The following is a 26,984-nucleotide window of genomic DNA, read 5'->3' as shown; positions in this document are numbered from 1 at the left end:
AAGGCAGTAGCTGCTCTGGGCTCTCCAGCCTTTTAAAGTTACTCTAATTGCTATGGAGAGAACTTGATATTGATTCCTTAAATGGGGAGAACTGGTTACCTGTCACAGTTCAGAACGCTTGAGTTTGATGCTCTAAGTAGGCGCATTCAGCCTCCCTCTGCTGTGCTATGGGATAAGTGTGAGAAATGCAGATATTTGGTGTATCACGAAGGGAAATGTGTTCACACTAAATGGAAAACTTGCTTCTTTTTGTTTGCTTGGATGTTTTCTTTTGTCCTGGAAACAAAAATGTCACTTGGAGATGAAACAGCGGAAGGTCTGGTTCTGAATAGTGGCATGGTGCTTTGGCTCTCAGCTCTGTGCCAAAGAGCTCCTCTTTCCCCAGCTGTCCAAGGCTGCTTGTGGCTGTGGATGAAGACGTCAGCACAGCTGAGGCAGTGATGTTCCCAAGGGGACTGATTCTGTGTTTTACACTGCACACATTTCAAAGCATAACTCCCAGACTGTGGGCACTGTGTTGTGGCTGTGCAGGTGCCATCAGTGCATCCGACAGCTGCATGTGTGCCTTGTGGGTGTCAGCCAGTGCTGCTCTTGTGCAGCAGAACCCGTCATTTGAGGAAGCAGAACTGCAAACCAAGGAACAAAATGCCATTTCTGTGCAGCACGTGTAGTGTTCTTCCTGAAAGACTTAGCTAAGATAAGGTGGAGTGGGACGTAAATCACCATCAAATAGCTGTGGCATGATGCTGTGTTTTCCGCGTTTCTCTTTGCTGTATTCTTCTCAGTTCATCAGTTTTATGGCAGAGGCTTGGAGCAGCTCCGTGCCTGATTCTTGTTAAAAGTTGCTCATATCTGTTAATGCAGGGCAGCTGCTGTGGCTGTCGCAGCATTTCTGGAGTGCAGGTCAGTGTAAAGGGATTTGGATAGCACAGTTCCACCTGAAGGGCTGTCTTGTTCGTTCTGGTATGTTGGATGACTCCTGGAAGCAGTTTTCCTCAGCGATCACAAGGGTTGGTAATAAATCTTAACGAGACACTCCTGCTATGATAAATCATTTGTTTCTCTGGTAGGATCTTGGATTATGGTCTCTATGGAAAACGGGAGGAACCTCAAACCCTGCTTTGCGATGGTTACCTGGCTGTTTACATCCAGCCAGAAAACATTACAGCAGTCACCCAAAAGCCTCAGGATACTGTCTGCTGTTTGTAAAAGTCAGTGCATGCCTCCTACAGCAAGCAACTGCTCTTAGAACCAGATGCTTTGTTTTACCCAAGTCCATGAGGTTAAAGGATTCTTCCCTATCCCCATCTCTTGTGTTAAAACGAGGATCCAGAAGGGATTTACAACCAAATCAAGGGAAAAGGTGACCAAGGCAGAAGTATATCCAACCCATGCAAACACTTTGGTGCCACTGGGAAACATTAGAAGTCAGAGGCTGAAGTAAAAACCAAAACAAACTGAAGACCAGAGGTGACCAGTTTCCCAAATGTGCATGATAGATTAGGCCAGTCGTGCACTTTCGCCACAGCCCCTTTTCCCTTCCTTTCCATGTTTTCCTTTCCATATTACATACCCTTTGGGTTATTTTCTTATGACTTTTTGCTGTCAGCAGTAAGCAGGCACTTGGTAACATCCTGATCTGGGGAGATTTCCAGGTGAAATGGACATGCACTGGGAATGTTCCAAGGGTGTGGGGATGTCACTGGAGCTGTGACAGGTGTGAATTAATGTCATTGCTAATTTGCCTTTCTCTCAGCAGGGACAGCAAAATTCACTGGTTTCAGTTTATGGTGTGATGGAAGACAGATCTTATCAGAAACATCTCTAATGTCGTCTGGTTGGCCAAGAAACCTACAGGTTAGTTTCTCATTCGGTGATACATCACCTCTTGATTAAAACATCTACTTAGTTTGTAACTGAAGAAGAATCCAAAGGAATCAGATCTAAAACTTGGTGAAATGTATTGATGTCTTTAGTTGGTTGCAGTAGGCTGAATGTCTTGAATAACTATTAACATGGAACTCTCTAAAGTGACAGTGCAAGTGCTGTGCTTGTAAAAGACTGGTTGGTAATGGGGTGATAAATCCTGAGGATGTATGTTCTTTATGTGTTCTTTAGTAAAGTGGACTCAAGCCAGCAAAATTACCTTAATCCAGGCAACTGCTATTGTGTAATCCTGTAAATAGGTTTATTCTGTAGCCTGTGACACTCTGCCAAAGGTTTGTCCCATTAAACTTGGGGACTTAACTGTGGTGTCTAAGGTAGAATGTCATCACCCTCAATGGCAGAGAGAAATTGGTGTGGCCAAGCAGTGATCTAGATCTTGTCCCATGGAAGGGGGATTGGAACAAGGTGATCTTTAAGGTCCCCTCCAGCCTAAGCCATTCTGTGATTCTGTGGTCTTGGCTGTCTTACTGCCTTGGTAGGTGCTTTTTCTCCCTGGATGAAGAGAGAGCTGAAGTTTGCTGTTTGATGGGGGCAATCTGGAGTCTACAGCTTGGAGGGATGGAAACCTGAGAAGGTTCCATCTTGGATCTATCCATCTTGGAGGGACCAGAACCTGAGAAGTATTGCAGACATCCTTGTTGGCAGGAATTCTCAGTGAATTGCTGTGACTGGAAGGGTCAAGCTGCCTTTGGATGGGCTTGGGGAGTTGTTTTAAGATGCAATCTGATAGATTTATGGAAGGGATTATATAACAAAACAGCAGTGCCTAGGACCTGAAAAAGCTTTTTTTGAGTCCCTGCATATCTAATCTGTTGACATCCCCAATGTTTTTGAAAAGAGATCAGATTGATTTTTTTTTTTAAACCCTATGCACACAGAGGAGCACAATTTGTTGTTGCTTTTTCTGCTTGGCTAGGGAAGCTCTTCATAAGGCCTGCAGCACAGCAGGAGGTGAGTAGCTTCCTTCAGACCTGTTGGCATCACCTTCTTGTAAAAGCCTGAGTGCTGCGCTCTGTCCCCACACGTGGGGTCAAGAGGGAGTTTTCCATCCAGATGCATTTGTTTAGGACTGAAGGAGATTTGTTTGGTATTGGTAGGTAGAACTTTTGGTCGTGTTTGTTTTGCCCTTCTGCATAGCAGGGTCTGCTTCCCATGTTCTCCTAGGAGATATATTTAACAAACTCCCTGCTAATGTCCTCCTTGTGTTTCCTCAGGATGAGGAGCCCACAGGGCAGAGGGCTCTGAAATGCCATTTCTGCCAGACTTTGTGAAAGATAAAAAAGAGATTTATTTGGGGGGTGGGAGGGAATGATGATAAATAAGGCCTATTTTGAGTGGGAAATGGAGTGCAGGCCTGGGGAAAGACAGACACAACTCATGCTGCTGAAATGCAATTGCTGATGGACCGGTTAAATTCAAAAGGCAATGGCCCGGGCCCAGATGTTTAAGAACTTCAGCATGACTTGAAAGTGACATAACAATAAAAGGGCTCTTGTTTGGAAATATTTTGTTAGAGGTTTAAGGCTCTTTTAAAGTGAGCTGTTCCATCTGGCACTGAAATCCTTGTGTCCTGGGCACGCAGAAGCAGTGACATAACCGTGGAGTTCCACCATCATTCAGAAGTGATGGATTTGCTGCCACAGCTCGGCTGTAAGAGGGATGTCTCTGCTCCATGGCTGGATGAACTTAGCCATGCTGCTCACCACAGGGTCCTGGGTGGTGCAGGGGGTGAGCAAAGGGGAGCAGAGTCCCTGAAGTTAATGGAGAGGATTGAAAGCTGCTGTGTGTGTCAAAATGTCTGGCATCCTCTATTCAAGGACTCAAAGAGCCCGTAACCATCCCATTTATGCCCCTTGCCCAATGTTAGGTCCAAGCCAAACCTCACAATGCTCCAGGTGCCAGTGGAGCAGCTTCTTTGGTGATACTGCAGTAAAACTTTAAAATCAGGCTCAGGAATTTGGCTGTGGATAAATGAAACTGCAGCATTAGAAGCAGAGCAGGGCAGACCCACCTGCTTAGCACTTAGCACTGCAGATCTGCTTCAGCTGCCAGCAAACTCCAGTTAGCAATCACAGCCTGACAACGTGAGCAGCAGTATTCCCATGGTCTTCTGGGGACAGCACTCTGCCCCCATGCTTTAAAATGTGTAGCTGGATCTTTCCCAGTGATCCCATTAAGACTCTTAGGGGAAACGCAGGGAAATTATGTTAAGAAGATAATTATAGGGTAGCCCGGATAAAAAGGCAGGTCAAGAACGATTTGAAGAGTTGGGGAATGAGTTCAGCCAGCTGAAGAGGTGTCATAAGGTGTCCCCTCTTTCTAAGGCTGCCTCAGATGAAACTTCACTTGCAGCTTTTTTCATGCTCCTCTGGTTTCCAGTATTTCTCTGGCACAGAAAACTCTCCTTGCTGTATGTATACCAGGTACTGCCAAAGCTGGAGTTAGCTGAGAACAGTTGGATTATAGGATTTAGAGACAGATGGGACCTTTTTCATTATGTTTTTTTATGATTAACTCGCAACATAGCATGTGAGGGAGTCACGTATTTCATATTCACACAACAAATTATGCATCTAGTATGAAATAGCTCTCGTTTCCTTCTCTGGAATAAAGTATGAATTTCCATCTGGAATATATAATGTGGTTTCCATATGTAGAAACGGAGACATGTTACAAGTATCAAAGCGGTAAGAACATTTTGGATGGTAATATGCTGTAGAAGTGTCTGTCCAGCGAATGTAGGAGAGCTGTCAGTTGATTCATGCATTCTAAGACGTAACTTGAGAGTGAGTTTTAAGCTCAGTGGGATCCTCCAACCTGGTCTTCTGGTTAAGGATATTGACTGTAGGACATCAGTACTGGAGGGGCTGTAGTGCTTGTGATTCTGCCTGAAGTCTGGTCTGCTCTGGCTGTATGAAGAAGAGGTCAAATTAGCTTTTAGGTCTGGAAAAGACTTGGTTGATCACTTTCTAGAGCTCAGCTTGGATGGTGTGTCCTGGAGGGTGGGCTGAGGATTGTACTTCCAAACTGGTTCTCCCTGATGTGCCATTCCCATTCTGGGGTTAGTCCAACCAGGGGTGTCTGGAAGAAGCTGCTCCAAATTGTCGCTCCAGGCCTGTTTTGGGCAGGATTTGTGATGCTGTGCAGACAGCCACGAGTATTGGTGTCTTTCAGTGTGTCTGGAGATTGTGTAGGTGCTGTTTTGTATTCTGCTTTGCTGCCTCCATGTCAGATAGGCAGTCTGGCTGAACGACAGCTGGAGGTGCCCTGCTACCAAATCAACATCTTTGTTTCTGGATAGTTTCTGTTACACGTAGGGCATGTCACAGTTTTCACTTCTTTCTTTAAAACAAAACTAAAACCAAAAATGAAACAAGAACCTTATGATATCCTCAAAGCCTGTTTCCGAAGGGTGAACGGATGATTTATTGCACAGGGCAGTTTTGTGAATATCTATAGACATGGCATCTGGTCTCCAAATGGAGACCTCCTTCCCCCTTCAGGTCCTTAAGAGAACATGACAGTAATGGAGCAATAATGAAATGTTTCAAGAGGAGTGTCGGGAAGTTCAGAGTAGTGTGGGGGAGTTATAAATCTGAGCTGCATTTGACTTGAGGAAGAAACCCCTTTATAAACTTATTAGCTGCTGACATTGTGCTTCTCTCACCTTGCCCAAGATGTAAAGCTCACCTCAACGCCGTCACACCGCCTTTCACTTGCACCTGCCTCAAGGTGCTGCCATCTCAGCACCACTTTTTGCTTTCCAGGAGATGAGTAGCAGGGAGATCAAGCACACACTGATGCATTTGGAATTCTCTGTTTAGTGTCTCCATGCTGTCCTGTAGACCTGCAGAGGGAAGTAGGAACTGGATGAGGTCCCTTCCAACCCAAGCCATTCTATGATTCTGTGAATACATTTCACCCAGCTTTCAATCTGAACTGTGGCGACCTACCTAAGGAAATTGCAGAGGCTGCTACTACAATCAGAGGTGGGAAGTAGGCACTTCCAAGTAGTAATTCATGTCACCTATTTTAGATACCTCTCAGTGTAAGATGAAGTGTTTCCAGTTGACATAGGTTCCTGGGTGGAGGGTTTGTGTTTGGCACTGCATTCTGAGACCATCATGATGGACTTAATTGAATCATAGAATCATTATGGTTGGAAAAGGTCTCTAAGCTCAGCAAGTCCAACCATCAGCCCATCCCCACCGTTCCCACTGACCACATCCCTCAATGCTGCATCTCCAAGGTTTCTGAGCACCTCCAGGGATGGTGACTCCATCACCTCCCTGGGCAGCTGTGCCACTGCATCACTGCTCTTTCTGAGTAGACTTTTTCCCTGATATCCAACCTGAATCTCATCCTATCACTGTTACCTGGGAGCAGAGGCTGACCCCTGTTTCACCACAGCCTTCATTTAGGACGTCGTAGGGAGCAATAAGGCCTCTCCTGAGCCTTCTCTTTTCCAGACTGACCCATCCCATTCCCTCAGCTGCTCCCCTTAAGATGTTTGATTAGCAATGTAGACATCCGTATCTGAGCAAAAATCAAACTCTCCATCACCCATGCACAAAAACAGGAACCAAGAATGTACAATTTATGAAGAATATTTAGCCTGTTTGGAGAAGAGCATGCAAATATTGAATACTGTTGCTTAATAATCATTTTTTTTTCTGATCTTGGCTAGGGACATCATCAGCTGAGGTTTGCATCTTGACTCATTTTTGATGTCCATTGTGCATTTCTTGATCCAAGTGCTGTGCGGCGTAGCAGCTGGTGGAGAACCCTAATCAGTACATTTTCTTCTTATCAAGGGATGGAATCAGATCTTGATTTTTAGAAGGAAAACAATCTGATGCATCACTCCCAAACTGGTACTTAGCATGGTTGAATGCAGGATAGCTCGCACAGAGTCATGTAAGGAATTGGGCTGAAGGTATGGGACTGACTGAGTAATATGCTCCTCATTTGGCTCTGTGAGTGGTGCAAACTCTTGTTTCTGCAGTCAGTGGTTACAAAATACTGCTAAGTGTCTTTTGGAGAGAGCTGCGAAGGGACCGCACGTTTAATTAATAGTGGTTGCTTATGTCTACATAAATCCCTGCAAAAAGCGACATTTTTAAGGAGATCTTATGATAAAACTGCTCTGGAGGCAAAGTTAGGCTTTCCCAGTTTCACATTTAATTAACTTAGTCTGACTTTTATAGGGCTTTGTGTTATGCGTTCCGTTCTTCAGTAAACAAATGGCAGAAAATTAAAGAGGAGCAACTGCCAATGAACAGTAAATTTAATTGAAAAATAATGAGTTGCCATGGGGCGCCGTAGGGTTCTGCAGAGATAACGTTATTTATCTTGGAAAACTTCCACTCACATTTGTCACAATGTGATATATAAGAGGAACAAAAGGAAGAATTACGGCATTAGATGGGAAGAGGGTTGAAGCCTGATTCTTCATGCTGGGTCTGGGACTGGAGTTTGGTGGGGTGAAAAACTGATTTCCTCAGACCAGTTTCTATCTGATGCAGCACTAAGTGAAATGTTGTGTTGGGAAGAGAAGGTGAGTGGCTGGAATTGGTGAGGTCCAGACGAGCAGGAAGGTGAGCATCGGTGTCACAGGAGGCGAAACATGTGAAGGGATCTCACTTCTCTGGTGGTGAAACAAAAGGATCTGAGTCTTTCTCTGGTTTCAGGGGAGACTGAGTGACAGGAAACCAGAAGAGCTGAGCTCTTGAACAAAGGTGCTGAATGAAGGCAGCCACAAGATGTCTTCATTTTGGGTTACAGTGATACAAATGTCTTGGTCCTCTCTGTGAAATACTTGATGTTCAGTCAGATTGAATAACTCTGGGCGGTGAGTTGCAAGAGTGAATTGCAGACATTGACTGACAGCGAACTGTTAATCCAGTTGACAGAATTAGCAGAGTTACTCTGTTTTCAGCCATGTAATAGATCTGAAGCCCTGGATATCTCCCTGCGGGTGAATGTGATGTCCTGGACATCCCAAACCCTTCCTGCTAAGCTGTGATCTGTAGATGAGACCCCTTTCACCCTGCACATGTTCCCTTGATTGCCAGCATATGAAATGCGATGTGCAGCAGTTCATTTTTGCAACATCTGTTTCCCAAGCTCATCATTTCCTAGCAGTTCCCACTATGCAGCAAAACCCACCTTATTTACAGCCTTCACATTTGGAGGGCTCAACAGAGCCCAGATTTGGCTGACATTTGCAAGGTTCCTGCTTTTCATTTCGACCCATTCTTGCTTTATTTTTAGCTGTTTTAAAGTGACACATGTTTCCGTCTTTTAGGTAATGAGATGCTTTCCACTTAATTCAATCACTGGTTAATTTGATCCTCTATTTAATTTGTTCCAAACGTCTGGAAGCAAAATTCTGTATCCTAAGTGTATGTATATATTACATATATAGCTTCTGCCCTTTGCTCTGATCATTCCGCCTGCTCTAAACAAGCCTTATAATTCAATCTTGGACTATTGAAACTTGCATTTTTAATTAATAAGAAAAGCCAAAATCGAAGAAGGACAGAAGGTAAAGACAATGTTTAAGGAAAGAGTCCTAGTAATAAAAGATGACTGTGACTGAAAGTTGCATCACGTTGTACCTGTTGGCTAATAACTCAGTTGGGAGCTATTGGATCTGTGGGGGCTGACTGGGTGGGGGTGCTCAACCTCTCTGATGACCTTCTTGGCTTTAGCATCAGCAGATTGGCCCATGTAAGCATTACACCCAGCTGGTATCTGGGAGCGGATCTGTCGGAGCCAGGTTTGGGACCAGGTTGGCCATGAGATGAGTGGTTTTACATGACTCATCCTGGAACCTTGCTTCTGTGGTCATCTCATGGGGTTTGCAAAGGTGGAGAGAAGCAGTCTTTGGGCCATAGGTATTGTTGGCATGAGGGGCATTTTTCTTCGTCCTGGTTTGAGGAGCGTAGCTGTGGTGCAGCTGAAGCCTTTTGTAACCACTGTGCCCCTAATTCTAAGCTGACATCCCTGGATCTCCATGCAGCAGTTTCTTCTGTGGTCTTGGTGATTGGGTGTCACGGATCCTGGAGTGCAGTCGTGAGCCCAGGTGCCCACCCTGCCTCTGCCTCTGCTTCCCTGTGGGGCCTTGGTCACATCACTTCATGCTTTGCTGTGCCCCGCAGACCCCAGGGTACTTCTTTCTGCCCTGCAATGCAGCTGGCAGGAGGCTGGGTTTTGCTGGGTGCTTTGCATCACCTGAGTGCAACCAGGAACTGGGGAAATAGTTGGGCATTAGGGACACAGACTCAGTTTGCCTGCAGCAAAGGGGAATCCATCTCCCTCCTCTTCCCACCCTGATGGAAAGCAAGCCTAACAGAAAGAGCAGTGCTAATGATCACGACCCCACTACTATTTTATTTCCAATTGGCAGCCCATGCAAGCAGCCCTATTTTCTTTTCTAATAGGAAACTTTATGATGTACCAAATTACCCTGTAATAGTCTGTGCTGAGCTGCCTCCTGAAAGGTAAACGAGTTTGATTTTTTATGATCGGTTATTATTACGTTTTTTTGCCTATTCCATAAAAAGTGGGGAATTGCAGTAAAGAGACTCTCGGGTTGCAGAGCTGAGCTGCTGGCAGCCAGCTGGTGCCCAAGGAGTGCTGCAGGTGCTGCAGTGGTGACACATGGGTGGGTGGCTGTGGGGGTCTGGTACAGCTCTGCAGCTCGTGTAGGTGCTGATGGTGCAAGAAACTTTACCAGGCACAGAAGGGAGGTGCTGGGGGCTGCAGAGCCCAGCGTTGCTCTGCATGATGTGGAGTGCCATCTCCTGGCTCAGTAGGAATTAACTGGGGCTCCGTCAGCGCTGCTCCATCCGCTGGGGCAGCTGCTTCTGCTCCCTTTGGGCTGGAGTCGTGGTGGGGAAATTAACCAGAGAAAGAACAGCTGCAGGAGGTGGGAGTGCTTGATGCAGAGCTGCTCTCCTGAGTGAGGCAGGGAGAGCTCGTTTCCTGATAACGACCTCATGTTAATTAGAGGAGCTGAGCCATCACGCTACCCAAGTAGGAATTGAAGTTGACGCTGCTCTGGGAAGTCCCCTTGGCGTCTTCCATTGCATTTTGCAGGGAGATGTGGGATGAGATCCAAGGTGTGATTAGACAGAAACTTCCCATGGGCATCACTTTTATTTTAGCTGAAATGAGGTGTCTGAATATCGTTCTGCTCTGCATAAAGATGACTGCAAAGACCACACTGAAGTCATTGTAATGTCTGCTTGTATTGGTAAGAATAGAAATGTAGAATCAATTGAATTGGAAGGGACTCTTAGAGGCCTTCTAGTCCAGCAAGCAGCTCAATGAGAGCTCTCCAGTCATGTGAATAAAGGGGGATTTAATAGAGCTGTGTCAGTATTTATAGCAACTTCTGTTGCTTGCCTGTCACCGTGATCTAACCATGAATCAGCCTGCAGGTGTGCTTTGACACTGATATATCTGCTGGGTTGGTTTGCCCACTTGTTTTCTGGGCACAGCCTCTGGTGGTCTTGGATGCTGTGACAGTGCCTGGGTTGTGCTGTGTGTGGGTAGTAACAGCTGGTTTCTGGCTGTGGGCTGGGTTGGAAATGGGACCCGAGAGGTGGCTGGGGACAGCAGGAACGTCCCAGCACTGGTTTCAAGTCATAAAGCCTTTGGGGTGGCCAGTTGGAAATACTTCCAAAGCTGTGTGTTGTTTGGTTCCCCATAACACCTCTCAAGAAAACACCCCTTTCCCATACTCTGTGTACAGACCTTTGGGTCTGTCCGTCTTAAGACAGTGTGCAGAAGGTGACAGGCTCCTTCTGCCTGTTTATCTGTCTGACAAACTCCGAGGAGGCCCATGGAAACTGGGGAGACCAAAGGGACCTCATGGCAGAAAGAAATAGATCTTTGCACTTGTATGGTTTAGCACTGTGGGTGTGAAACAAAGGGCAGTGATTCCTTTGGATTCACCTACTGCCCAACTTTCTGATACAAGACTACACATTATTTCGCTGTAGAGAGCAGAGATGAACATCGCTTTAGGGAATTATCCATCTTGATGTGGCTGTGTAATGGCAATGGGCATCTCTTTGCTGCTGTGCTTGGTCACTTCTAAGGCATGTCCTCTTAGCAGAGACAGAGGGGCACCCCAGTTGGGAACTGAGCCCTCTGCATTCAGCAGTAACTTCACCCACTTTTAACTCATCCCTTTCCTTAGCTCTTTACACCTACCATCACCCTGCTTTGGTTTCTTTGAAAGCCCTCTGTTTATTATATGTGGGTGAAATCTGGTCATGCTGTACTGTTTATTAGTCCAAAACTGAGGTCAGGCAGGTTGGATTTCTTTCTCGAGTGCTTTTATAATATTTGTGTTAGCTGGGCAGCTAAGTGCTGTCAGATGTAGCAGCAATGGAGCTTGCTGCTGTTGAAATTTTTATGGTTTCATGCATTTTACAGCATCACCTGTCAGACTCCAGCAATCATGATGTCACCTGTAGTGGAATATATAAATTGGAACAGTGTAGAATGGAGCTAGGGGAGTTCTTTGGTAATCTCTGCTCTGTTCTCCCCTCCTCCTCCACAAGGGAGGCAGGGAGGTCTGAGGCATGGCGAAAGAAAAGGAGCAGACTTCCCTTTTCCCCTGGGTTTTTTCTCAGCCGTTCTGCATGATCTGGGCAAAATCGTTGCTTTTGCTGTGGTTTCCATCCTGCCTCTTTGTTTGGCTCACTGTGTCCTTTTGAGCCGATCTCATGCATTCATCCCAAGGCATGGGGAAGGCTCAGCTGCTGCAGGGATGTCTCCATTAGCTGTGCTGCAGGGGTGCCCTATGTGTATGGGATGGAGATGACAAAGTGGGTTGCAGGTACTGTGGGGCTGGAGGTGAGGGATGGCAGGAAAGGACCCTATGAAGTTCCTTGGGGAGAGCAGAGGTTTACTGAGTGCAGGTTGGTCAGTAGCTGATGGAGGCTTGAGCTCAGGGCTGGTTATAAGGTTCCTGCTCTGCTCAGCATCGGACACTGGGGTGGAAGCAGTTGCATGGCCATATCCTCAGCTCATCCACAGTGGATGCTGCCAGTCTGGTGCTCAGCGATTAGCAAAAGGTTTAACAGCAGGTCAAATAGTCACTCAGGTCTGTGTTTTAGGCAGCAGAAAAGTGCTTTTTTCCCTCATTCCCATTGGTTGGTGTAGTTTTTTCCCTGTAAATGTGACCTAATCAAGTATCAAATGAGCATTAAGATGATATTCAGTGTGGCTTAGCAACCCTAAATGAAGACATGTAGCTCTGCTGCTGGGCTATAAACCCTCAGTAAATACGGCTTAAGAACACACTGATCAGGTTTTAAGAGCTCTGTAACTGATACACATCTTATGGTATCGTTAGGCCTCAATAAATGTGTTTCTAATAATCGCTATTTACTGAGGTTTCGCAACTATGCCAGAGGTACATATCTGTTACCTTGTGGTCCAGCCTCAATAAATGTGTTTTTAATCATCAATTGGTACTTCAATAATAAACAATAATTGCTTTATTAAATATGAATTTGAACATGTTCTGCCTTTCAGTCGCACTGAATTCACCATCTCTATATTTCTTTTCACTCTAAAGGAGCTTTTACTGACTGGCTCTTGGTACAAGCATGCATCAAACGTTACTGCTCCTGTGGAGCATCGCTGACTTCTGATTTATAACTCATGACAAGTATTTCACTGCTTTGTTTCTACTGCAGCCCAAGCAGTCTATCTGTAGCTTCCAGTCTTCCTGTGAGAAATGTTGCAGTCTCTCTTATGGATTATTAACTGGAAATGAACTTGGGACCTTCCAATGTAAACACACAGCCTGCTGCCGTGTGACCTAGCAGGCCAACATTTGTTCTTGCAGCACAAGTAATAGTACTGCGGGACTCTAATCTTTTACACAATAACTGAAGAGGAAAGTTGGTTTCTTACAGTGCCATTGAGAAAGCTTTATTTTTTTCCAGAGTCTGAGTCTTAACACGGGTCTTCAGAGCCAGGTGCTCCCATAGCACAGATGTCCCAGCTCACCTGCCACCTTCCCATCCATTCCTAAGGTGAGGTTTCTTCCCAGGGCTGGTCCAGCTGTTCTGGTGCATGTCAAACATTGCGATGTATCCCCTGATGGAGAGGCCAGACCTGGAACAGGAGATGAGGGACACAGTGTCTGAGATGCACATCACTGCATGTAGATGCCCAGTAGGTTTATCTTGTCTCCTAAACTGTAGAATCATAGAATTGTTTGAGTTGGAATGGACCCTTAAAGCCATCTGGTCCAACTCTGCACTGAACAGGGGCACCTACAGCTTGATCAGGTGCTCAGCCTCATCTTGAATGTCTCCATGGACACACCATCTCTGTGGACAATTTTTTCCTTATATCCAGTCTAAATCCCCCCTCTTTTAGTCTGAAACCATTTCCCCTTATCCTGTCACAACAGACCCTGCCCAAGAGTCTATCCCCTTCTCACTGACAGCCCCTTTAGACATGGAAAGGCTGCTCACAGGTCTCTGTGGAGTCTTTCCTTCTCCAGGCTGCACAGCCCCAGCTCTCAGCCTGTCCTCATAGGGAGGGTGTTCCATCCCTGGGAGCATTTTTGTGTCTCTCCTCTGGATGTGCTCTAACAGATCCTAGTATGATATCTTTGCAATCTTCTGTCCTTTCATGTTTGGAACTATCCTACAGTCTAAAGGCACAGCAACAAGTTGTTCCTATCCCTACACAGGAACAAGACAGCCAGAGCCTCCCACTTGCAATTCACATGAGTGAAGCTCTGAATCCCAGCCTGGAATGACCTTCCAGTGCTGAGCTGAACCAGGGTCCTCTCCCTATGTGGGACCTTGTGAATCAAGTCTAGCCCCCCAGAGTTGAGAGAAGCAGTAGGGCTGGATGCACAGATATCCCCCCTTTGCCCCCCCCCCCAGCAGGACTAGGCAGGGAGGTGTGCTGCAGCTGGGACACTGCAGATGCCAACTCCTTCAAGCAATGAGAACCGTATGTGTGCGTCAGCGTTCTTCGCGTATGCCGAATGTCACATCGCATTAAGGCACATCAAGCCATAGCGGGTGCAGAGTTCGATGCCTTTAATTAGGCCAGTCAAAGGCAGGAATTCCCTTCTGCCTGGTGAGTCTGCTCCCGTGACAAGAAGATTAGCTTGTGATCGTCAACCTCGGAGGTTTCCATCCCACTTTAAGTCATTTACAATTTTCTCTTCCCCTCTCTGGTAGTTTGGAGGGGCTGTTTTCATTCCAGGAGGGCAGAGGTCAAAGCATTTTACTGAATGTCCCTGGTGTGTGTTTGGGCAAATCTACTCCCTTCTGCATGACATCTGGGCCAAGCATTCGTGTGTCTGCCTGGACCCAGCAGAAGGGCTGTCAGTGCACCAGGGCTTGCTTGCACCGACTGTGAATATGTGGTGAGCATCAACTGGTCCATCGGTTTCAGAGCTGCAGTAGTGAAAAGAATGGAAATCCTCCTGTCTGGTACCATTTGCCAACCATGAGCTGCTTGGGAAGAGGAGGCATCCCCATCCCTTTCGTGGTGTGCAGGAGAGCTGCTTGCTAGCACATCAGTTGGTAGGTGCTTGCATTTGAGCAGCCCTCTGTTGCCATTTGTCCCCATTCCTGATCGATCCTGATCAACCATCTCTCTGTTAAAACACCTAAAGGTAGCGCTGGGGGCGAGTCACAGTGAGAGCTGAGCTCCTGCAGTCTGCTGCTGGTGCCTGATGGTATTGGCAGTGCTGAATATGGATAAAGCCTTGGGGACTTGTGGTGCTAAATGGTCTAAAATGTCCATTTGTAGGATATTACTGAAAATCCCTGACCCGTGTGTCTTTCTATTTTATATTTTCTTATGAGCTTTAATAATTTCTGTGGTATTGCACGGCACCTCATTACTGTACTTAATATCAATAGACTGGGCATCTTAATTCTGCATTTCATTTTTTTCCCTTTTCTATCCCTTTGGCTTAAGCTAAGCTCTACAAGAGCTTAAGTTTATTGTTTCTTTGTCAGAGCAGTAGAAGGGCTTTTGTGTCTGACTGCTCGTCCATATTCTTAGCTGAGTACAATATTCCTCCCTTGACTCTTTGATATCCCCTATTGCCACAACAAAGCTATTAGGCGTTCCATTTAAATGGATCTTTCTTTTAGTTACTTAAAGCTGCCCTCTGAAAAACGAATCCTGTGCTCATGAGCCACTTTAAAATATCTCAGTGGTCTGTGTGGAAGAGGGTCAAAGGTCTGATTAGCAGATTTTATTGCTGACATAGAAAATAAGTTTTTGGGCACATAGTGGATTCTATGGGAACATTTGAGGATTTGAGATGCACAGATTCTTTTTGGAGCTGTAGCAAGCAATGGTCTGGGTAGAATTCTCTATCAGGGGACAGATCTGTGGACTTAAATCAGAGACTTTCTTGGAGCATATCTCTGAGACTGGTACTGGTCTTCTCAAAGCCATGCAAGTGAGAAAAGCGTGAGCTGCAGCTTTTAGTGAAGTTGCAGAAAGCAAAAGGTGTACAAAGCTCTACATGACGTGTTGGGTTGGTGTCTCTGGAGACCTCGTTTTGGTTAATATGGGGTTGTTCGTAACCCCCAGGTTCTCAGGTGGGGGTTCTGTGGCCCCAGGGCTCAGTCACCACGGCCGGGATATGAGCGCGCAGTGATTGACGCTTCCTGCCTGCAAGCACGGCTGCAATAGTCAGAACCCAAGATTTAAGGTCAGGCAGGATGAATCATTTTCGGAGCCTGGCAGGCCTCCAAGTCACCCCCATCCTGGATATTACCCTTCATAAAGACCACTGCGGTATGTTGGGTCCTTCGGTTGGAACAGTATTTTCCTAGCAAATGACTCCGCAGCGCACCTGGGATGCAGTGATTTATGAGACAGATTTGCATGAGGGATATATGCTGCATATAGAAGGGGAAATCATACACGGGCCGTTTCCCTGCTCACTGTGAGCTCGAGGGGGCTGCGCTGGCTGTGGGGAGAGGAGCACGAGGTGGTGAAATCCTGCTGGAGCCATCCGGCCATTGCCCGTGGTCGAGTGTTTAGTCAGGTGCAGCCCTCGTGCGTAGCCCTCATGTTATCTTACCTTAAATAAAGCTTTACTGGGACGTGTCAGAAAGAAAGGCCTTGGCTCAGGCACCATGAAAGGGAAGTTTATTTAAGTAATTAGCAATGAGGCAGTGGGTGCTTCCTGAGAATTAATGACCGGTTGGCTTGCTGGCCTTGGCGTGATGCTCAGGAAACGTCCCAGGCGAAGGTCTGACGGAAGCACAGGCGCACGTAGGGCTGTGATGTGGGTGACAGCAGGTCTGGTGGCTCTCAGGAGGCTCGGAGAGCAGACAGGGATTCTTGCAGCCTCAGGGGGATTCCTTGGCTTATTTAATTGCAGCAAGTTTGAGCTTACTTCCCGAAAGGTCTTTGGAAAGCTCTGCTTTAATATCCTCTGCCTTGGTCAGTGGGATGTAGCATTGGTTCTCTCCAGCCTGAACTCCAGGGGACCCACACTGGCTAACTCAAGTGGAGGGTTTTGCTTGGTTGTTCAGAGACTCATCTTGTTTGGTTTCCACAACCCCATACTGCTCATCGAGAATGCTTGGTTTTGTTCCTTTTCCTTTATCAGTCTTGTATGAAAAAGCACCGAGCTTCCTAGCACTGTGATTGCCATCATTAATAACAACACCCTTAAATTATCCTGTTCAGTCTTTGTAAAACATTTTCCTGGCTGTTGCCTTCTCTACCAATTGCTTTCCTTTAGCATCCTGAGGAAATTTGTGCTCTTTGGAAGCTGTGCCAGGGGAGGACAGAGCAGTTGGCTCTTATATATATTTTCCTAAGCAGCCTTTACCAGCCAGTGGAGGTGAGATACAATGTTCTTGGATGTTCTTGAGCCCAGAATGGGCAGGCAAAGACCCCCAAACCACCAGTATACTACAAAAGCAGTAAATACCCCACCTAGGATGGGAGATAAGATCTGGCTCTTGCAAAGGGGGTGCAGATGTGGCTCTGCCCCACATCTCCTCATAGGGAAAAGAGTCCCTTTGGGGAAGGGTAGACAGTAGTGGAGGAACCCTCATATAACTGCACTGCACTCTGCCCTTGGCTTTGCCCAGCCAGCAGCCTGCAGGATGCTGTGCAATAGAGCTGAGGAATTGCTAGCGATCAGAGTGCCCTAAATGCCAACAGCAGATGCAATAAAGGGTTGTTCCTTTCCACTTGAAATGCCTGTTGCGTTTGCCAGGCAGCCAAGGCTGTAAATTCATTCTGAGTATTTAAAAAGATCTTTAAAGCTTTTGAATGGTTCCTGGCTCATTCTGTAGCAATAAAACCGTAGTGCCTGAGAGCCAGACGTTCAGGACCTTAGCAAGTAACTAAGTACAAGATACTTGGAAGCATTATCAAATGCTTAGGAACAAGATAATTATACTGGCTCTTACACCATTGTTTGCATGCTTGTAATCACTGTCCTAGTCTCAGCTTAGTGACATTTTGGGTTACTGTGAAAGAAAGAAATTAGGTGGGGATTTGCAAAATGGGAATCCTGCCTGCTGTGGGGTGCTGGAACTGTTGTATAAAGAAAACAGAGGCAGCAAATTGTGTGAGGAGTTTTCCTTCTGATCCTGCTGCACAGAGGTAGGAGATCAAACTGTGCTTGTCCTGCCTGGTAAGGATAGATTTCATCTTCTCCCTTCATATGACTCTTCTTCAGGAGACTATGCAGCTACCTGTTTTCTATTGTGCTTAATGTGGATCCAGGGCAGCAGTTGATCAGATGTGCAGGTGTCAAGTCCCTCTGTTAGAGGATTGCAAGTTTCAGAAGGGAAGGTAGTGTGTGTGCACACCATGTGTGCTGTACTGATCCTGTGTTCCCTGTGCATCTCCCTTGCACACTAGAAACCTGTAGGCTGCCATCCTATAGTGTGGTTCTACCTCTGGCAGCGATTGCAGTGAGAGCTCTAGGGACAGGCTGGTGGCCACAGAAGTCATTAGAGTCCCTTCATAAAGGAGCTTTTCCACCCAGTGACTGTGTGCTCACACAGTGTATGTATGCCATGATGCCTATTTTACCAGATAGTTTCCTGGCATCTGATCAGGGCTTTTCCATGCAACAGAAGGGAGTTTAGTTGAGAAGTCTGGTAAGTGGTCTATGAAGATTTACCTGGTACAGCTTTGGCCTCATGGGAATGAGGACCTTATTGCAGATAAAATGTCTGATGTTTTGCTGGCTTAATCCAGCATAGTTCCACCCAATGTGACGGAGCTGTGCTGAGTTTACTATCAAAAATCATTCCTTTGCTCCGTCTCTTCTCCACTTTTTCCCTCTGCTTGGATTAGAAACGAAGTCTATAAAGCCAATACGGTCCCTGCAGCAGCATAACTTGCACAGAGTGTTTGCTTGAAGAGGTTAAAAGCCCCGTAAACTGCTTTACATTCTCTAATAATAGAATGCAGATGCAAAGGGGAAGGATTTGATGGTCAATTAATGCAAAAACTAGCCAGTGCTTTGCATAGATCCTACTCCCTGGCTTTGAAATATAATGCCCAATTAAACCCTTACCCAGAACTATACCAAGATTTAAAAAGTAATAGTAATCTGCAGCACTCCAGGTAGTATGCTGAAGTTTTCAGGGTGTCTGTGAGCTGTTCCTTATAAGCTTTTGGGTAATATCTGTCTGGGTGCTTGCAGTTACATTTGCTTCTGGAGAAAAGCTATGGAGCAGTATGGAGAGGTTGTTCTGCAGAGGAAAAGAGGAGGAGGCTAGAAAGTGTTGATGATCCCTTGTGCATTCTTCTGCAAGGAAGAGAAAATGATAGTTACTGTAAATGTTCTGCCCTTTGGCTGGGTTATCCTGTGACCTCACTGCTGTGTTGGGTCAGGCAGTGCCCACAGAGTGCTGTGGGAATGGATGGGCTGACACAGCATCAGCGAATTCCATTAAGTTATTCTGCAGTTGGGTTCAGCATCGCTCTCTCCAGCTCTTACAGGCGGATGGATGGTATTGATGACTTGTCAGGATGTCTCTGTGTGTGCTGGTTGGCTGCACTGAAATGGTGCAGTTTATAAGGAAACCTTATTTGTCGGAATGAGAAACGTTTGAGCTGCAGTTGTGTGGATGGGATCTGGGCTTAATAGTCCAGAAGGTGGAATGAAACCCTTCTTTTTCAGCAGTCCAGACAACAAATAGAAGCTGAAATGGGAGAAGCAGTGGGCAATGAGGAGCACCAGCAGTAGTTAATCAAGGTAACAGCCAGCACCTTCCTGGCTCTAGAGCTTATTATTGGCAGAAACACCACTGTGAAAATATATTGCCTTATTTTAAAGACCCTAACAGGGCTCTGCAGGGATACATGGGGGTGGTTTCTCTTAGCAGAGCAGGAGGATGACAAGTCCCTCTGTGAGGCAGGAGAACCCCTCTGGAAGCCCAGAATGTCTCTCAATTCCCTCTTTCTGCCTTTTCTTCTTTTCATAGTTTCTAAAGAAAAATGGAATGTACAAAGTTTTTTTAAAACCATCTCCAAAACAACTGATAGGAAAAAATATTCTCACAGATAAATGAGAGGCAATTAGGAATATGCTGGCCTTCAAATCCAGTTCAGTTTGAAGGTTTCTATCTGAGCTCACGTGCCTTCTCCTGCCCCTGGATTTAGGCCCAGCTGTGTAAAATCTCAGCACAGATTGCCAAGGTCAAGGGGAATTGCCTGAGTTTGGGAAACCAAAGCTAAATGAGTGGAGCACGATATGAAAGCATAATGGGGCCGTTTTTTTTATTGCAGGAAAGCACCATTCTGATGGCATAAAGGGTCATTTACATCTATTTTAAGCAATGTGAAAGCTCGATCCTCATTTACACATGCTGAAAAGAAAATATAATATGTACCAAGACTAAGCCCCTTCCTACTGCCAAAGTGATGGAAAGAGGCCGTAGTGTAAATAAAGTTCGGGCCTGTTTTCAGTCCCAACGCCACAAACGTGCTGGTGCGGACGCAGGAAAGATGCCAAATGTATTTATTTTGGCCCGGTTGGGTTTTTCTTCAGTTTTCTGCCTGCAGAAGGGAGTGAACGTGCGCGTTTTGGCTCTGCCTTCCGCGAGAGCCACTGGAAGTGTCACTTCCCCTCAGGTGGGGATGCAGGCTCTGCCCCGAAGGCACCGCGCTGGGCCGGGTCTTGCTGCTCAATGGCAGCTTTGTGGTGAAGGCCGTGTGCTTGCAGCTTCCAGCTGCTCCCGAGGACCCCGCAGCAACTTCAAACCCAGCAGAACCCAAGGATGCACAAGCTGACAAACTTGGTTTGCATCACCGCAAGGAAAGCAACTCGCTGCCGGCTGCCGGAAATGGGCCCCAGCCCCTCTCCTGAGGTGGAGGAGACATGGGGTAACTGCTCAAAGATGTGGCTCGTTTCCTAAACAGGATGATGATGACAATTACAGGCTGATAGGGGCTCGGTATTTACATCTCCTTAACTAGGCAGGCTTTCAACCCGATCATAGCCCCAGGAGCGCGTTGCTCTTCCCCACAAACATGGAAGGGGACTGGGATTTATCACGGGGCACAGGGCAAGTGGCTGATACTCCACAGCGATTCGATAATCCGGACCATCTGCACTCAAGCCGCCGTGCCGCCTCTTCGCATCCTTTTTTCTCTCGGCATAGAACAGGGGCAGCCTGGATCTGAAGGGAGGTGCAATTTTAAGCGGGGCTGACGTGCCTCTGTGCCAGTGTGGGATGGATTAGAATTAGTTTCTGCTAATTTGCACCACATGGAGCTTTCAGTTTGAATTCTATCTCCTGAATTAACAGGCAGACCACCCTCTCAGTATCCTGCCTGCTGTATTTCCCATTGCGAGGGGAGGATTTCTCATCCATCCCGCTGTTCTGTGGTTCAGTTGGTGCGGTACCCACTGCTCGATGGGAAGGGGCATCTGTGGCTGTGGGTATGCAGCCTCCTAGGGCCATGAGCTGATCCAAATGTGAAGAATGGTGAGCTTAGAGAGAAGAAAGGATGAACACATCAATGATTATTGCCTCCTGAAGTGCAAGTTGCTGGGTTAGGGATGGCCAGATCTGGTTTGATTTTCCTCTCACATATCGACCTCCTCTTTTGCCATCACATGGGTTGTTTCAGTCTCTCTGTGGTTAAGTCCTGATCTGAAAAAAGATATTAATGTAATAACAATCCCTGATACATTATTTATATCCAGAGCAGAACAGACTGGCTAACTCTAACTGGGGAAACACTTATGCCTTAGCTGTGTAATTGCTTAGCAAAGGTCTGCACATTTCTGGTTGCTTCTGAATCATAAAGATGCTGTCTACTTGCAGCCATAACTTTCAGATGACTTATGCTGAGATGATGAAGCAATTCTAGGAGCTCTGTAGAAGTTCAGAAGACCCAAACAAACCTCAGATAAAGCAGCTCTTGAACAGGAGACCTGCTCACCATCATAGAAGGCAGAATAAGGCTGAACTTATCTGATATGAACTTATCAGCAGTGCTGGCTACTTTGAGGGCCTGCAGCTGGCTATGCAGTGTTGGTGTGGACCCAAAGCATTGCCATTATGGGCTGAATTTTGCTCTGAGCCACTCTGCTGTGAATAAATCTGGAGCACATTCCCTAGATGTGGCTGAATAAACTCAAATGAACAAAGAAAAAAATACTTCTATTTGCTTTTCCCGTTTGCCTGAGGAACAGTTACGTTTCTTTCTGTTGGAGCTTTCAGAAGATGTCAATATTTCATCCTTGCTTTTTTTTGTTACATTTTTGATCCCAACCTGGGTGTAAGTGCTAACTGTGCGCTCCCATGTTCTGACTGTAGTGAATGGTGTTTTGTGTGCTAACTGTAGTGATGTGTTTGCAGGCAAGGACTGGGGAAAGGAGGAGGAACAGAGTTCCTCTGTTTGGGCTGTTCCAAGCTGGTGTGTTGCAAAGGCCTTCCTGGTTATGGTCTACATGCAATCCTACCGATGCAACTGCGGGGGTTTTATAAAAACTATACACAAATTTATTACATCTTTTCAGCCAAGAAAGACTATCTCTAACAGTTTTAAGTCAAAAGGTTTCATTTTGCTGTTTCCAAGCTGGCATACTTCTCTTGGTTATTTCAAAGCAGGTGTCTTAGAAATGTACCTACATTTAATTTCTCAAGCCCCTTTTTCATGGCCTCAGAATGAAACTAGATGAAGTTGGTGAAATACTTCACTTGATATCTCAGCAGCTTTAAACCTTGTTTTTATTTCAAGAGGGCTGAATTGATCTCTGTCTTTTTGTGAGGGCAACCTGAAATTATTCACCAGAGAAGCAAAGGAATCATTTATTCACCCAGTTCTAGGGCTTAACTCTTTCCCAGGGCCCAACAGAGAGCCAGTCTAGCCTTCAGCTCTTTTACCTCCCTTTGCCCTTTTTGCTGGTTTTTATTGCATGCCCTTAAAGTCAGGAAAATAGACTTTCTCAATGAGAGAGTATCTGAGCCTTAGGTGTTTATTGCTCTCGCACGATGGCTGGCAGCAGGCGTTCCCTTACAATGGGTCCAGCACAGAGGTGTCTTGGCAGATGACCATTTCCCCCATGGTTTTCTCTTTCCTGTCTGCTGGAAAGATGATAAAAATACACATCTCACATGTGCTATGTCCTGTGTAGTATGCAAGAGTTGGGAATGCTCCTTGGGAAGAAAGGGAAAGAGAGAAACTCACTTTACACCCTTTCTCCCTTTCTAACCAGGCAGCATGATATTTGTTTGTATTTTAGAGCATGGATGATTCATGTAAGCTGGAAAGCTTTTACCAATAATTCCCAAATTCGGAAAGATGTGTTTGCAGTGTGGCACATTTTAGAACAGCATCCACTCTGGATTTAAGGCTTTCAGATGGTAGAGAATCCATCACAGTCCGGGGTGAGTAATTCCAATGGTTCATTACTCTTTCAATTACAAACTGGCACCTTCCTTGCAGTTTGAATTTGTCTAATTTTGGCTTCCAGCCGTTTGATCTTGATAGGCTTTTGTCTGTTAGATTAAAGAGAGTTCTGCAGTTAGAGATCTCCTCTTTAGTAGGTGCTCTTTAACGTTACTATGTTACTACTACTTCATTTTGGTGAGCTAAATTATAAAGCACCGTAAGTATCTTGATGCCAGTGGTTCCGTTCAACCCCACAGCCCTCAAAACTGTAATTGCAGTTCCCCTTTTCATTCCTAGTCCCCAATAAGCACATTGTGCAGTTTGAGATATCTGTGCAGATCTGCTGCTATGTCTGCAGTGGCACTAGGTGCAGGTACCTGTATTTAGGCCCCTGGCTCAGGTCCTAGGACTCGAGAAGTAGGGTGCAACATCCATCTCCCCTAACCTGAACCACCTATAGGTTTAGCAGTAGGCCAGACGTTGTCACCTGGTCTCCTGAGCACATCTTGCTTAGGCTAAATACATGTGGGGTTTCTGGTTTTTCTTTGGTCCTGGCTGTCTTAGAAATTGCACTGGCCTTTGTGTTGTGATGCAGATGCTGGCAGGGAAATCTCAAGGATAGCCATTGTCCTCAGACCCTCTGCCCACGCGTCTGCCTGAGGGAAAGCTGGAGAACATCGACAACATAGTCATGGCTCTTCAGAGCCATGCCTGGGGTTGGCCTCTGTTTTACTGATGTTTTAGAGCTGTTTGACAGTATCCTGGCTTTTCCTAGAGTGATTTAGGTTTATATGCAGCGACTGATCATGTGCCAGGAGTTTTATTACAGACAACAAATTTCATTCAATCAGCAGCAGAGACCAAACATCCATTGTTTGAACTGAGTGCTTAGGACAACACTGGATGACTCCAGGCACACCAGATGGGCCCTACCGCCCTCACTTTGCTCTCCATGAGCAATCAACAAGTGGATGGGCTGCAGGCTTCCCAGGGAGCTGTGCTGGGTAGGATCACAGGCCCAGCCATGGGATGCTTGTATGGGAGGTCTCATTGCTGCCTCCACTGAGTTGGTCAAAGTGGGACTTTCTGTCAAGTCTTTGCTGCCATGCAGCTGTTAGAGTGCATGAGCTGAGCAGAGCAACTTTCTGTCTCATAAGACAGTATTTTTTGCTGTGTTAAAGGTGTTTTCGATTGATTCAGCCACAGGGATGCAGTTAGCTCTTTGGGGCCCGTGAATCAGAAGCTCCAGAAGATCTCTCCCTCATGCTCTCTTGATAAACTAGTCTGTCTTCTCTACCATCGCCTGAGGCTCAGAATGATGCTTTGGGATACTCTGCTTGCTGACTGTCATTTCATGAGCAGCCAAGTTCTGTGGAGCTATTTAATGGATGCTCAGCTGAGGTGCTGGCAGGCTGCTTGTGGCAGGGCAGAACTCACAGATTCATAGCTCAGGTAAGAGGGAAGCACAGCAGAGTGCCAAGAGTCTAGAGGAACAAGCATGAGTGTGTGTAAGCCACGGTGTGAAACCAGCCCTATAAATAACAGCCTGATGGAAACCAGATCTGTTCCGCGTATGCTTCCCATTTCTACTCCAAAGCAAGAAAGTTGTTTGTGGTGAAACGCTCATACGAGGCCATGCTTTGGCCTCTGTTCCTTCCCCCAAGGCATGTGCTGGTCCTTCTGAGACCTTTAGTGGGAGGTTCGGGGCGTGACTGAGGGAAGGAATGTGCAGATCTCATGGAAGATTTCCTACTGATCACTACATGTGAGGGTAGGCTAGCATCATTCGTTGCATAACATAAATTGTCTTTCTCACTTGTTTCTCTCTGCCTCATTTTTACAAAATAGAAACACTGGGAGCCAAAGTAAGTGGTCTGAGTACAGAAGATGCTGTAAACAAGCACTTCTAATATCAGCATCCAGAGCTTCCCTCTTGTAGTATTTAGAGTGTTGGCCTCTTCAAGCTGCCAGTCAGACAAAGTGGAGGAGGCAGGAACTGCCATATATAAACATCCTCAGTGCAAAATCCTCCTGTGAGCCACCAGAGCCAATAAGTTTGATTCCCTCTTACCTTGTATTCAAGTAAATCACCAAGGTCGGGGCGATTAAGTTTGCGTAGGTCAGTGTGAGTGAGAAGCAGCAGTACTGCTGGCTTTGGGGAATGTAAGGAGAGCAGAAATTTGGCTACCATTTTTCAGGGAGTTAAAGAGAAGGAAGCCTATTCCCCAAGGCAAACAGCAGAGACCCATTTGGAATAAATCTGCTTGCTGGCTGCGCTACTCAATCTGGCAATCAGCTCGTTTACAATTCAGGCCAAGTTTTGCACTCTGGTCAGCTTTAACTAATAAAGGTCTAGCATGGTACCTTGCTAATCTCATTAGATGGAGAGGTATGTTTTGGTAGCGGTTTCTGGGGAAGGGCAGAGAGAGAAATACATTTAGCAATTCATGCTTGAGTTCCTTCTGCCAGCTTTTTTAAAAGCATGTATGTATGGGTGTATGTATACACAGTATGTATGCTCTGAGTGTGCATGTTCCTACTAACCACTTCTGCTTAAATATCCCACTGAATGTAGTGGTACCAGAGGCTCCATCCCTTGGGATAAATGCATTGCAGGCTATGGGGGCTTGGAAGCTCCATCAGTCTCATTGCACAGGGCTGGGTACTGATCAGCAGGGGTATTGGAGAGGTTTTCATGTCCCTTCCTGCTGTTAGACGTGCTGAACTCTGCTATGCAGGCAGCACTCCCCCAAACATCAAAGTCTGGTTGAAGCTGTGATGTGAAAACCTGCTGATTTCAATGGTGTGCCCAGTCCCTCATTGTCAGGTTTATTTTCGACAACCAATGGATTTTCCTCCCCAGCTCTGTACATGACTTAAAAAAAAAAGTCAGGAACTGGGCCAGCATTAATAAATGGCAGTTCTTCCACTTGCAGTACGAGGCATTGCCCCACCCTACCAAGCCAATTGCTTGCAGAAAAGCAGCAAAAAAACAGTTCTCTCTCCTTTTTCTGTTCCCAGACTGCCATGTCTGAGTGCTCTGTGTTTGCTTTGAAGTGCCCCACGCATTTGCAGGCTCTGCTCCTTGCTCCTTCCTGACACCCTCCACAGTGACATCTGACAGGGTGAGCTCCTTCCATCTCTCCTCTGCGTGGTGAGGCTGTAAAGTAATGCAAAGAGGGAAGCGTAGTGGCACTGTGGGACACACTTGATTAATCCATTGGTCAAGGCGGTAACGCAGAGGCTTTGTTGCACTGTGCACGGTTTGTTCCTTCCCCTTCCTCGTGTCACAACAAGGACGTTGTTGTGTTTTGCTGAATCCTTCCTTGCTTGAGGCCAGTCATTTATCAAAAGAGATTTCCATCTTGGACTAATAATTCATCTCTTATTGCAGCCCTCACTGCTCTGAGGGCCCATTTGTTTCCTCTTATCACAGCCTAATTATTTGGCCAAGGAAAATTTCTGCCCATCCTGAGGACAGTGGATGAGAGATCAGGAGAACCTGGCCTCCAGGTAGGGACGAGCTTGTGGGTGTGGGAAGGGGCCTGGGGTCAGGCCTCGTGCTTTGGCAACTCTCCTTTTGTGCTTTTTTCTCAAACGAATGCTCACACCCACACATCTCCAACCCCCCACTCTCTCATAATTGTCATAGAATCATTAAAGTTGGAAGGGACCTCTAAGATCATAAAGCCCAGGCATCTATGAACAGATGCCCCGTCCTTCGAGGTGTTCAAGGCCAGGCTGGGGTCCTGGGCAGCCTGGTGTGGTGTTAGATGTGGAGGTTGGTGGCCCTGCATGTAGCAAGAGAGTGTTGGAGTTTGGATGATCCTTGAGGTCCCTTCCAACCCAAGCCATTCTATGATTCTGTGATCTACCCATCTCCACCATGCCCACACAGGGCATCATTAGGGCTGGACAAAGACTTTGTCTTTCCACCTCACCCTGACAAACTGGGAGTGAAAGGAGAGTAAGAATTTGTGTCATCCAGACCTGGCCAGTGATTGGATTAAAGAAGGGAGGATGTGTGGATGGATGAACAGATAGTAATCACAGAAGCATAATTAATAACAATGACAGAAGGGCATCTCGCTCCTATTAATAGTACATGCACAGCTTTAATCAGCTCTGTC

General features: G+C 46.3%; 1 protein-coding gene across 4 annotated transcripts in view; it reads left to right on the top strand.

Moving 5' to 3' along the window:
* LOC116654209 (uncharacterized) overlaps positions 1–26,984 on the top strand; it is a 110,845-nt gene that overhangs the window by 56,599 nt on the left and 27,262 nt on the right. For 2 of the 4 annotated variants that reach the window (XR_014936631.1, XM_085522471.1), the window contains one exon: positions 1,757–1,857. Coding sequence is in view for 1 of the 4 variants with exons in the window: in XM_085522471.1 (XP_085378597.1) it covers positions 1,757–1,857 (101 nt within the window). In the remaining 3 variants the exon portion in view is untranslated. Of the gene's footprint in view, positions 1–1,756; positions 1,858–23,597; positions 26,368–26,984 lie in introns of those variants that run through there. The other 2 variants (XM_085522472.1, XR_014936632.1) reach the window with 2 other exon arrangements.

The sequence above is a fragment of the Coturnix japonica genome, chromosome 23 (genome assembly GCF_054131305.1).
Source record: "Coturnix japonica strain WE chromosome 23, WE-NBRP24, whole genome shotgun sequence".
Taxonomy (NCBI): Eukaryota; Metazoa; Chordata; class Aves; order Galliformes; family Phasianidae; genus Coturnix; species Coturnix japonica.
The sequence above is the reverse complement of the archived record's forward strand: the minus strand, read 5'-3'. Positions and strand labels throughout refer to the sequence as shown.